This window comes from Gymnoscopelus braueri (assembly GCF_963280865.1).
Source record: "Gymnoscopelus braueri genome assembly, contig: SUPER_15_unloc_1, whole genome shotgun sequence".
NCBI lineage: Eukaryota > Metazoa > Chordata > Actinopteri > Myctophiformes > Myctophidae > Gymnoscopelus > Gymnoscopelus braueri.
The window spans coordinates 1,017,159-1,030,158 of record NW_027660991.1 but is presented as its reverse complement, the minus strand read 5'-3'; the positions used below and the strand labels follow the sequence as shown (position 1 = coordinate 1,030,158).

Here is a 13,000-nt window from a genome sequence, read left to right as displayed (position 1 = left end):
GTGTGTGTGTGTGTGTTCAACCGGTTTAGTTAATAACTATTGTGTTAATAGTATTCATGTACCTTTCACTGGTGGTTTCTTCAAGGCAGTGCGAACGGTGTCCAGCTGGTCTTTGCAGAACGCCTGCTGACCCAAAGCTGCATCATAAGCTCCTGTGAAGGTCATATGATCTACAAACGGAGGCTGAGGCTCCACCGCCTTCCCTTTGTTGTAGTCTGCGTACACCAACACTTCACCATCCAGTCCCTTCATGCTCTCTTTATATGAGTCTTTAACTGTGTCTGAACAGCTAAAGACTAGAATGTCCTCATGGAACACTGGAAATAAAACAAAGATGACGTTAAACAACAAACTTCTTCACAGTGACAATAACACATAATCATCATGTTAAACAATCATGTTTGGTTCTTATATGAAGTGAAAGGTTGGATATTAAAGTAGCTTCCTGTCAAACGTTTTATTCACACTGATTCAATATTGTATATACAGGTAGTAAAAGGAGTGTGTGTGTGTGTGTGGGCCGATGACAAGATTGGGTGGGGGGACAAGTTTTTCGAAAGTGGCCCCCCCCATGCTTGCGCGTGCGTGCATGGGGCGTGTGCTCGCGCGATTTTTTCCCCGGTTTTAATTCAGTTATTTATTAATTAATTTCTTATTATTATTTTCGGGTTTTTCTCGGTTTTTGAATTAATTTATTATTATTTTTGACCTCAAAACATTAAGTCGGGTGTCTTTGCGCGATTTCACGTTGGCCACTTTAGCCTCAAGCCAATATATAGTCAGTTCTGTTCATAACCAGTGGTGGAAAAAGTATTCACATGTTTTACTTAAGTAAAAGTATGAATAATGCAATGTAGAAATACTCCCTTACAAGTAAAAGTCAATTAAAAATGTATTTCAGTAAAGGTACAAAAGTATTGGTATAAAAATTTACTTTGAGTACCAAAAGTAAAAGTACTCCAGTCGTTGTGAGTACTTTTACAGGGCTATTTTCTAATGGCCGAAATATATAGGGCTGAGATCTACAGCTCACAGAGATCTACAGCTCACAGAGATCTACAAGCTCACAGAGCTTGTAGATCTGCTATTTTCAAAAGGTTTTTATACATTTGAAAACTTGAAATGGGACATTCTGCATAATGAGTACTTTTACTTTTGATACGAGATTACAGTCCATTTTATACTTTTGCACTTTTACTCATAGGCACGGCAGCCACTTCTGCACATTAAACATTCTGCACTCACAATAGCTGTCCCTCCAACGTCCAAACATCTCCTAAATTCATCATTTCTAGTTGAAAACTTGCTATTTTCTGTCTCATCATAAATCCACACAATGTTTTGTTTACTTTTCTCCCCGTGACTTCAATCAATCAATCAATACTGTAAGCGCAAATTTTTGCTTTTTTCATAGATTTTACCTGGCAACCCCCCCCCCCTTCTCTCTCTCTCTCTCTCTCTCTCTCTCTCTCTCTCTCTCTCTCTCTCTCTCTCTCTCTCTCTCTCTCTCTCTCTCTGATCAGATGCGCAGCAGCGCACACACACACACAGTCACGTCGCGACGCACGCAGCGCGCATTTCCACCAGTCCACCACCACACAAATATAAATTACATGAATTATATGTGAAGAAGTTTGCGATGTCTCTGCCGGCGCCCCCCCCCCCCCCCCCCCGCCTGAGGCCCCTTTAGCCCCGCCTTTCAGCGGGCCTGACAGGCAGTAAAAGGAGGATGTGTGTGTGTGTGTGTGTGTGTGTGTGTGTGTGAGTGCATGCGTGCGTGCGCATTTCATTTGTTTGTATTGTGCATTGTTCATATTTGGTTTTATATAATAACAGTAGATATAAATGTATATATTATATAATAACATAAATATAATGTACTTACTTCCTGGGATCGCTTTGACATGAAGTACAGAGGAGAGGATGAGGAGGGTGGCTGTAATCTTCATCATCACTGATCAAAACTGAACTGAATTCAATAGATGAGAATAAACAGATCAGAATAAACAGATGAGAATAAACAGATGAGAATAAACAGATGAGAATAAACAGATCAGAATAAACAGATGAGAATAAACAGATCAGAATAAACAGATGAGAATAAACAGATCAGAATAAACAGATCAGAATAAACAGATGAGAATAAACAGATCAGAATAAACAGATCAGAATAAACAGATGAGAATAAACAGATCAGAATAAACAGATGTTTACTGAAAGAGAAGTTCTGGAGTCTGAAAGAGAATGAAGGAGGACTCGTTCTTTAGTTCAGAAGAATCAGCCAATCAGATTAAAGATAAGATGTTACATCATCTGTTTCCAGAAAGACGACAGTCTGGATTATTGCACATAATCATATATGGTATATAGCTGCTGCTTATGCACCTATATGTCTCCTCATGTACATACTGTACCTTATGCACCTTATGTCTAACTTCATGTACATACTGTACCTTATGCACCTTATGTCTAACCTCATATACATACTGTACCTTATGCACCTTATGTCTCCTCATGTACTGTATATACTGTACCTTATGCACCTTATGTCTCCTCATGTACATACAGTACCTTATGCACCTTATGTCTAACTTCATGTACATACTGTACCTTATGCACCTTATGTCTCCTCATGTACATACTGTACCTTATGTCTAACCTCATGTACATACTGTACCTTATAAACCTTATGTCTCCTCATGTACATACTGTACCTTATGCACCTTATGTCTCCTCATGTACATACTGTACCTTATGCACCTTATGTCATTCTCTTTCTGAAAATAACTAAAACGATGGAGCTGCACAAAAAATAATTCCACCCACTTCTTCACACCTTTAACCTGTGATGTGACAATAAAGATGATTCTGATTCTGTTGAAGAGAAACACAAGAAAGAAAGAAAGTAAAATGTTATAATTAATTAAAAGCTTTCAGATGAGACATGATGGGAGGCTAAAGGTTAAAGTTCATCACTTCAGATTGAAGTGATTACAGATTATTTAAAATATGAATAATATAAATAACGTCTCCCATGTAGTTGCTGTTGGAGGGCAACGGGTGGGGGGTTCCAATCCACACCAAACTTTACACAAACACTGTTCAGGTCTGGTAAGAGAATAGTCTCACCAAATAAACTGAATGTCACACATATGGTTCTACAGCAGTGTTACACAGTGTTTAACACTTCATATGGACACAACTCAGAGACCATTGGATTGGAAGGCTGTGCAGTAAAAGTCTATTTAGTCTATTCATTTACTTTTACTAATTTATAAGCTAAGGTATTCTCACACAAAGGAGTCACATTTGACCTCCTAACTCAACCACATCTTCTTGGTCAAAGGTCAAAGGTGACATCTTGGAGCATCAGAGTGGTTAAAGGTAGACTGGGATCAAATACCATTTTCAGGTTTCTGGTCGGGTCTGGAGTGGAAATAACTTTACGTCATCAGGCGGCCGGAACCCACGACCGGAACCTCCAGCGCCGTGCGCCTCCAAAAGGATTCCCCTAGTTTAAAACTTGTTTAGTTTGGTATAATCGTTTGGTATAATCGTTTGGTATAATCGTTTGGTATAATCGTGTACTCAGTTTTAGAATGAATACCAGGCTTTCCTCCAACCTGCTCATCAGTAGCAGTTAGGGGTTCAGTGCCTTGCTCAAGGACACTTCAACATGAAGCCAGGAGGAGTCAGGAATCAAACCGGGAACCTCTGTTAACTGAACTCACAGACGCTCCTCTAATCCAAGCCTCATTACATCTCACTGATGGTGTGTGTGTGTGTGTGTGTGTGTGTGTGTGTGTGTGTGTGTGTGTGTGTGTGTGTGTGTGTGTGTGTGTGTGTGTGTGTGTGTGTGTGTGTGTGTGTGTGTGTGCGTGCGTGCGCGTGCGTGCGTGTTCAGCGTTGCTGGTAAAATGCTGTTCATGTTCATTAAACATCAATCCAAGCCTCATTACATCTCACTGCTGAATCTAATGTCTTTAAAAACACACTGGTCATGTGATCAAAGTGTCACATGAGAGGTGTGTGTGTGTGTGTGTGTGTGTGTGTGTGTGTGTGTGTGTGTGTGTGTGTGTGTGCGCGTGCGTGCGTGCGTGCGTGCGTGCGTGCGTGCGTGCGTGCGTGCGTGCGTGTGTGCGTGCGGTTGAACTCGCTACTGAAGCTTCTGACTGGAAACTCAAACTTGAATTTCACTTCCTGATTCACTCAGCAGCCAATCAGAATTATTCTTTTATTACTCATCACCAGTTACTAGAGAGACATGTTGATGTCAACAACCTCACAGACTGTACATAGGCTAATTATGTATTTATTTATTGTTTGTTTTATTTGACTCTTGTTGGTAATGTCAAGGTGTTGCTCATGGCAATAAGGACACTTTAAATCTGATGTTAAAAGTTGAAACAAACAGACAGACAGACAAACACTGTTTTGTGTCTGTGTGTCTGTGTGTGTGTGTGTGTGTGTGTGTGTGTGTGTGTGTGTGTGTGTGTGTGTGTGTGTGTGTGTGTGGTGTTGAAGCTTCTCACTGGAAACTCCCCGAACATTAATTTCACTTCCTGATTCACTCAGAGAGAGAGAGAGAGAGAGAGAGAGAGAGAGAGAGAGAGAGAGAGAGAGAGAGAGAGAGAGAGAGAGAGAGAGAGAGAGAGAGAGATTGTTGTCACATGATCTAGAAGCTTCTATCACTTAAAGGACAAGACCACTTTGGTAGAGGTTTGGGTTGTGTATTTACCTTGCCATGATGTAACTCCAAAGGTGGACAAGAAATCAAAAATAATTGCTCCATTGATTAGAAATTGATCATTCATAACATGCTCCTCATTGACTTACATTGTACGGTGAAACATCTCTCAAAGTCGCTCTTTTAGCACGTACACAAACACAAATAAAGCTGATTCAGAGAATATGGAACATCACCAAACCCAGTACTGTTTATTAAATACAAATGTCAACTTCCTGAAGAAACCCAGACTGGGTCTGCAGATCCGGATATTCAAATAGTAAAATGCATTCAAATTTAAATGTTTATCTTTTCGGGCATTTCTGCTTCATTTGGATAGGTCAGTGTAGAGACAGTCAAGGTGGGGGAGAAAGTAAGGGAGTGACAAAGAGCAATGGTCGAGCTGGTCTGGGAATCGAACCAGGGAATCGCTGTCATGGCATCAGAGCCTAAGTTGCTAATAAGTGGTGATTTAAAATTGTACAATAAAAGGTATTTCCATGCACCTCATATAGTGGATTCAGCATCATTCCATAAGATTAATTGCATAAGATGTTACAGTCCAATTGGACCTTATAGTTAATTACTCACAAAAGGTGTGTATACTACATCGTCTCTGTCGGGTAGAAACCTCATATGTCCAGAACTGGTACTTTTCAGGATTCAAATTCAAAAATATCAAAAGTAGCAGATCTACAAGGTCAAAACGTGGCGCTTCGCGCCACATTTCGTGCTTGTAGATCTGCTACTTTTGATGCTTTTGTGTGACGCTGCATGATCAAGTAGGGAGTTCATTTAGGGAAAAAATCACAAAGTGAAAATATTGAGGTTTCTGCCCGACTACACATGTTAACCACAAATAGCTGATATACAAGCTCACGTGTGTTTTGTGTTTTCACTATTTTTTTATTTGTGACATTTTTTCCCCTATGCTCAAAATAGGGACAGCAGGTAGAAAGTGGTTAATATAATGTATAGAGCAGTAACACCCTGGAATAATAATAATAATAATAATAATAATAATAATAATAATAATAATAATAATAATAAAAAAGTAATAAATATTATCTATTTTCTTTTTTTTATTGTCTATTTTCCTGACAGCAGGAAAGTGCAGAAACATAGATTAGCCATTAGTTTGTTTCTAAACTGGTGTAGAGCAACAGACTCAGACTAACATTGCACCTGATGATGATGATGGTGATCTGAAGGTGGAGCACAGGGCCAACACTAGGCAGAATGTAACTCCAGAAAGTGACCAGGTTCCAGTCAATGAGGCTGAAGAGAGTAGCCAACCACAGGCAGTTGAAGCTAAACCTGAGCCAAAAAGATACCCTTCTAGAGTGAGGAGGAAGCCAAGTTACACCAAAGTAACATAGATTATTGTTACAGAGTGACATGTAATGTACCTGTAACTTTCACAGGAGCCTTAAAGGGGAATTTTGGACTAAGGTTTTTTTTTTACCTTTTCTATGACGTTATATCTTAGGATGAATGGTACAGTAGAAAAAATTCATAACTCCATCCTGAGTCCACCACAGCTTAAAACGTGCTTCAATAGGCCTTGCGTTAGATCGCGTATTTTATTAGCTTTTTTTTAATTTATTTTTTGGTGAGATCTGACGTTCATAGTGACAGAACACTGTAAAAAAAAAACAAAAAAAAACCTAGAAGACTTAGGTTTTATTTTATTTTTTATTTTTTTTACATAGTGTTCTGTCACTATAAACGTCAGATCTCACCAAAAAAAAAACGTTAAAAAAGCTATTAAAATATGTGATCTAGCGCAAGACCTATAGACCGCCGAAGTCTGACGTCATTTACACATCCTTTGTTTGTCTACCTGGTTCGCAGTTTTCCACCCCCGTTCTGAATCCCATAGACGTATTTAATATCGCGTCAAATAAGAACTGTGTTCCAAAAATAAACAAATGACCACGGCGGGTTGACTCTTATGGATATGAAGCATCAACTGACGGTGAGAAAACGCTAATGTTACTTCCGCCAAATTAGTTACATTTTCGCCAGAAACAGACTGTATCAAATATAAGTGACTGACTATCATAAACTATACAGAACCTCCTCCCTGACAATAACGCCGACACGCTGTGTTTATTTTTGGACCACAATTCTTATATGAGACGATTCTAAGATGACCCAATGTTATTCTCCATAGAGAAATTACTTCCGCAAACCTGGGGATGAACGAGTGACGTCAGGACTTCGGTGCTCTATAGGCATACGTTTTAAGCTGTGGCGGACCCGGGATGGAGTTATGATTTTTTCCTACTGTACCATTCATCCTAAGATATCATAACGTCATAGAAAAGGTAAGAAAACCTTAGTCCAAAATTCCCCTTTAAGCTCAGGGTCCATGCGATGGATGAGGAAATGCAATCGATTAAAGAAAATAACACATTTACTCTAATAATCAACTTACCTGAGGGTAAGAAAGCAGTGGGGGGGTAGATGGGTTTATGCTATGATGAACAACATTGATGGGTCTGAAAAATACAATGCTAGGTATGTGGCTAAAGGGTACCGTACAGTCAAAAGATGAGAGCTGATTATGAGGAGACATTTTCTCTTACAGCTAACTTGACTAGTATCAGAGTGTTGATGCAGAAAGCAGCAGGAAAACCTGATTTTGCACCAAATGGACGTTAAAACTGCCCGCTTTTTCCCCCGGTGGCTTCTATGCCCAGGATGAGTGCTCATACAGTAGGTAGGTACGTAGGAGTAGTGAGGAGAGTCGCTCTCTAGTGGTGTTTGTTCCAAAACCTCCATGCGGTGCATTGCTGTGTGTTAGGGTGGCGGGGGTCTCCCAAGTTGGACTGGTTCACTGGACGGGACCGGTGGTCCCAGGTGGGTCATGGTTTTCTTCCTTAGTAAATCATTACTATTAATTAATTCATATTTAATCAACATTTAGTTCATAACTAGTTACTTGATTTCCACTTTTTTTCTACATTGTTGCTTGCAGCAAAGCTCACAGTTTCACCAGGAACTGCACTTTTCTAGTTTCATTTGTAAACACTGAGGAAAGCGGCTAAAAAACAAGGTAGGTTGTAGTTTTTTACTCCAGTGACATCACTAGGGAAACTTTGAAGCACATCTTAAGTTGTATTTCAGAGTTATATGGCTGCTAAGGCTAATAGAGCATTTGCCTTCCTGTCGGGCAGAAACCTCGTATCTCCATATTCTAACTTTCATAAATTAACGCCCCACTTGATCATACTACAGCGTCACACAAAAGCATCAAAATTAGCAGATCTACAAGCTCAAAACGCGACGCGAAGCGACGCGTTTTGAGCTTGTAGATCTGCTACTTTTGATGCTTTTGAATTTGAATCCTGAAAAGTAACAGTTTTGGACATACGATATAAAGAAGAATATGTTGAGAGTGATTAAGTTACAGCTCTATATTGTGATAGTAATCATTGTATAGAGTGTTTGTTCAGTATCAGGGGTCTCCTCGTCTCTCCATCTCTTTAGTAAACAGAACATGTTCAGGTCAGGATACCAGTTTTATCCAATCAGAAGAGAAACTCCACAAAGATCATTTATCAGCTTCAATAATAAAGTGTTCCAGTTCCAAATGTGTCTATTTTTTTAGTTTTTGTTTCATCACTTCCTATTTCACTTGTTTATCCTGTATCCTGTATGTTCTCTCTCTTGATTGGATAACAATGACATCCTGACATGAAAATGAATGTTCTGTTTACTAAAGAGCTGGAGAACAAACACTGGATTGCAATGATTAATATAGGAAATATAGGACTATTTAGCACTTATTTTAACGATAACATATGACTTACAAGCCCTTTTATGCCTGTGTATGTACTATGTACGTACAGGTAGTCACTCACTGAAGCACGGCACTTTGCAGCATTTAGTTCATATATAAATGCATTTATTTAAGTTAATCATTTTGTCCTCATTCAAAGTTGAATTTCTTCCATTTCTATAAAACAGTTAGAAGCGCAGCGCTGTACAATCCAACAACAAAACTATGAACTGAGGCCAAATACACGGTGTATATCTGTGCAGATGCTACACACACTGACAGGTATATACAAACAATGTACACTTTTACATGTGATATCCCCCATGCCACAACATTCACAAACTCATTTTAATAATATTATTATTTGCTTTTGCTTATGAATTCAGTTTTCTGGCATGAAATGGCGATGGGACTTGGGTACTGCCTACGCTCACAAGCTGAACGAAGTCAAATACGAATGTGATCTGTCTCAAATGTCTCACCATGACTCAAACATCCTAGCAAGACTCAAACATCCTAGCATGACTCAAACATCCCACAAAGACTCAAACATCCTAGCATGACTCAAACATCCCACAAAGACTCAAACATCCCACAAAGACTCAAACATCCTAGCATGACTCAAACATCCTAGCAAGACTCAAACATCCTAGCAAGACTCAAACATCCTAGCAAGACTCAAACATCCTAGCATGACTCAAACATTCTAGCATGACTCAAACATCCCACCAAGACTCAAACATAGCGTGACTAAAACATCCCACCAAGACTCAAATATCCTAGCATGACTCAAACACCTTTCCATACTAATAGTAACAGAGGGATAGTTGTACCCTACACAGGATGTTTTAAGATGGCGATGTTAAAAAGGTGATTTGAGGCATTCCACTTGTTAGCATAGTTGTCATAATCTGTGGATAACTGATAACACTCCCCGAATTCAAACTAATCATCAGTTTAGAGATTCGTTCTCCCAAGCAGCTAAAATGGGATTCATAACTTTTGATTTGCACGCTACATAGTATTTTCTACATATGACATTGGGCTTTTATTCATCCTGTCAAATACATCATCGCTGTCGGGCGGAAACATTGCATCGTCATACATCGCCTTCGTTCTGCCGTGCAAAAGTCGCCAAAACAGCCAAGCTCACTGCGCGGCTATTTTTACAACATTTTAAAAGTGAACGTGGTTGAGTCTGTCTGTGGAGTTCATACATATTGAACCAACGAAAGGTATTAATAAGAGCTTGTGACTAAATAACTACATTGAATCCATTGGAACACGGGTTGGTTTTTTTTCATTTTCGTCAGGGTTTTGGACATGCAAGGTTTCCACCAGACAGCGATGACTTGATACTAGATGGGTGTCGAGGCAACATCCCCTGGTCCAACCTCCAACCTCCAGGCTCAGTTCACATCATGTTCAGTCAGATGGAGGAGACTTGTAGAAGTGTGTGGCAGTCTAGAGGGGCGGGTTCAAAATTTCCGGTGAAAAGTTCCGCCGGATCTTATTGGTTCACCGATCTGTCCGTCAGCCCCCGCCACTGCCCCCTCCCCGCGCCCCTCCCCTGCCCCCTCCCCGCGCCCCTCCCCAATGTGCAGCATTGAGAGCCGTGACGTCACAACATTTGGGGCGACGCCCACTGCACTCCATAGACATATAAAGGTAGACGTCTCCTTCGGCTCTGAGGCGTTGGTATCTCGGGCGCCATTTTAGAGAAGGCAAGCTTCCGCGTGTGTCACAGAAGGGGGCGTTCGGTAGGCCAATCAGAGGCAGGTGGGGGCGGGTCTTTTCGTAAGAGGCAGCCGCGCAGCAAAAGTCAGTTAGACACGCTGTGATTGGCCAGTAGTCAACGCGCTGTGAGCGCTGTGATTGGCCAGTCTGAACTTTGAACATTCAGTGGATTTTCTGTGGTCTGAGGTTTTCTGAATAATTAGGCTAAAAAAAGTGCTGCGATTGGCCCCTGGACTTTGATGTCATAGTCCATTAATCCCGCCCCCTCTCTCTCGTGAAACCTTTAACTCTGACAGTATACAAATGGAACCAAATGGACCCGTCAGGTTCCATTTGTATACCGTCAGAGTTACAGACCTGTAAGGGTCAATTTAGACCCTCCCATCAAGGAACCCTTAGAGTCCCTGGCCTGGACCCCACTTTGAGTTTGAGAACCATTGCTCTAATCATTAGAGGTACCACACAGACTTCTACAAGTCTCCTCCCACTTCTACAAGTCTCCTCCCATTTCCGTCTTCCTCCTGGTGACGAGACAGGAAGGAACTTTGGCACGTTGTGCTACTACAGAACATGTAAACACTTTATCATCCAAATTAAAACAGAATGCATCTTTAATTGTCACTGTTTTCTCTCCTCAATTCATATAAAATATAAAATAAAAACAGCAAACGTTTCATCCTCACATATAGGTAAGACTTAATTTAAAAAGAAAAAAAGGCTTCCAAACAATGCATTTGACCCATCGATGCAGACAGCAATAATGCTATATGATTAATACATTACATGTTCTACTGCCTCTCCTCTCTTGTTCAGCGGCGTTAAACACACCATCCTCCACAGGGGGGCGCTAACCAAAACCAGGGCCAAATTAACACAATGTATTAATAGCACATGATTTTTTAAACAAGAACTGGTTCATTTCAAACTATGACCCGGTTAGTTGGCAAATAAACATTGATGGCGGCATACTGAAACAGAATGATGATATTTTGGTTGATATTAATGTGTCCTGTATGACCCATGTGGCCATGTTTGGTCCTGTAGTGGAAAAAAAAACTAACTTATTGTTTTCTAACTAAATCTGAAGCTTTGTTCAGGCTGCAGCAAAATCCCATTTGTTTCTCAAATCTGATCTTTAGGACTGACTGTTATTTACAAAGTGATCAGACCGGATTATTGTATTCAGTTGCTGTCGTTAACGTTTAACGACATAGGCGTGGCTAATGCTTAACTTATACTCTATCCAGGGGTCTTCAACGTTTTTCAGCGCAAGGACCCCTAATAGCTGAGAGAGAGAGAGATGAAGCAGGGACCCCCTATAGCTGAGAGAGAGAGAGAGAGAGAGAGAGAGAGAGAGAGAGAGAGAGATGAAGCAGGGACCCCCTATAGCTGAGAGAGAGAGAGAGAGAGAGAGAGAGAGAGAGAGAGAGAGAGAGAGAGAGAGAGAGAGAGATGAAGCAGGGACCCCCCACTACATTGCATACAATTGTGTTGCAGATTCAACTTTTTTCATAGATTTCATAGATAGATTCATTGACTATCATCAGTGTTGTGTAAATTAATGCTTCTTTTGTTAATTTCAGACATTTAACCACTTAAACCTTCAAGACATAGTACTTGATTTGCTCCTTTCCCCCTCTACACCAAACCTCTTTGCCGAAAATAGACGATCTACAAGCTCACAACGCAGCTTGTAGATCGGCTATTTTCGGCTAACGTTCCTCAGAATAGAGATGCTATATAGGGTTCAAGTGGTTAATGTAAAAAAAGAAAAAATACCCCCTGGAGTAACTGAGGACCCCCTAGGGGTCCCCGACCCCTTGTTGAAGACCCCTGCTCTATCGTACAGCGGTTCATCGTTCCCCAAAAACAGCTCAGCTCGTAGGTCAGCGAGTTACACCATCGCTTGATGAATTATAAACCAGTATAAACCAGTATAAACCAGTATAAACCAGGCTTCAGTGTCAAGAGTGTCCAGACTGAGAGACGGCTTTAGAAATCAGGTTGGAATCCAATTTTAATTTAACTCTGAGAGTGTACAAATGGAACCAAATGGACCCATTTGTACACTCTCAGAGTTAAATTAACATTGATTTTACTATATAAATTGGGGTCCCAGAGATGCCAGTTTATAGAAATAGAAATGCCATTAAATGGGGGTCCGTAGCCTAATCAATGCATGTCAAACTGGGGGTCCTTGAAATTAAATTGGTTGGATGGTTGAGAATCACTGCTAAAATTGGCATTCGCAGGAAAATAGTCGATCTACAAGCTCACAACGCGAGCTTGTAGATCGGCTATTTTCGGCGAAGAGATTTGCCAATCAAGTATAGAGGGTTTAAGAGGTTAAAAAGCACCGACGCTGATCAAAGGAACATGTGCATTCTTTGTATGATTGCTGATAAAGAGATTATGTCAGAGATAGATGTCAGTACTGCCATGTGGTCTCTGTGTACAACAACACATACGGTACATTACAGACAAACCAATGGAAATCACAAAGAAAGAATATGAGCTGCTGTCTACGTCACAATAAAACTATATGGAACAATTTCCATGTACTGTATTTGGCCATGTGTATTATGTGCATATATGTATGTGCATATATGTAGGTTATTATAGTTAAATAAAAATTAAATAAAAACAAGGCTGTACAAAAAAACAATAACTAACTGTATAGTTTTAGGCAATATTTCATACGTCAGGGTAGTATTTTGCTTGGATATGAAATTTGGCTTTCTTAGCTATGA

The 13,000-nt window shown here is 40.3% G+C and overlaps 1 protein-coding gene across 2 annotated transcripts in view; it reads right to left on the bottom strand.

The window, feature by feature from the left end:
* LOC308102503 (H-2 class II histocompatibility antigen, E-S beta chain-like) overlaps positions 1–13,000 on the bottom strand; it is a 61,938-nt gene that overhangs the window by 9,114 nt on the left and 39,824 nt on the right. Inside the window, exons 2-4 of one of the 2 annotated variants that reach the window (XM_080458001.1) lie at positions 2,215–2,234; positions 1,886–1,969; positions 63–317 (exon numbers count right to left, since the gene is read on the bottom strand). In XM_080458001.1, the coding sequence (XP_080314127.1) occupies positions 63–317; positions 1,886–1,952 (322 nt within the window). In that variant the 5' untranslated portion in view covers positions 1,953–1,969; positions 2,215–2,234. The remainder of the gene's footprint in view (positions 1–62; positions 318–1,885; positions 1,970–2,214; positions 2,235–13,000) is intronic. The other variant, XM_080458000.1, reaches the window with a different exon arrangement.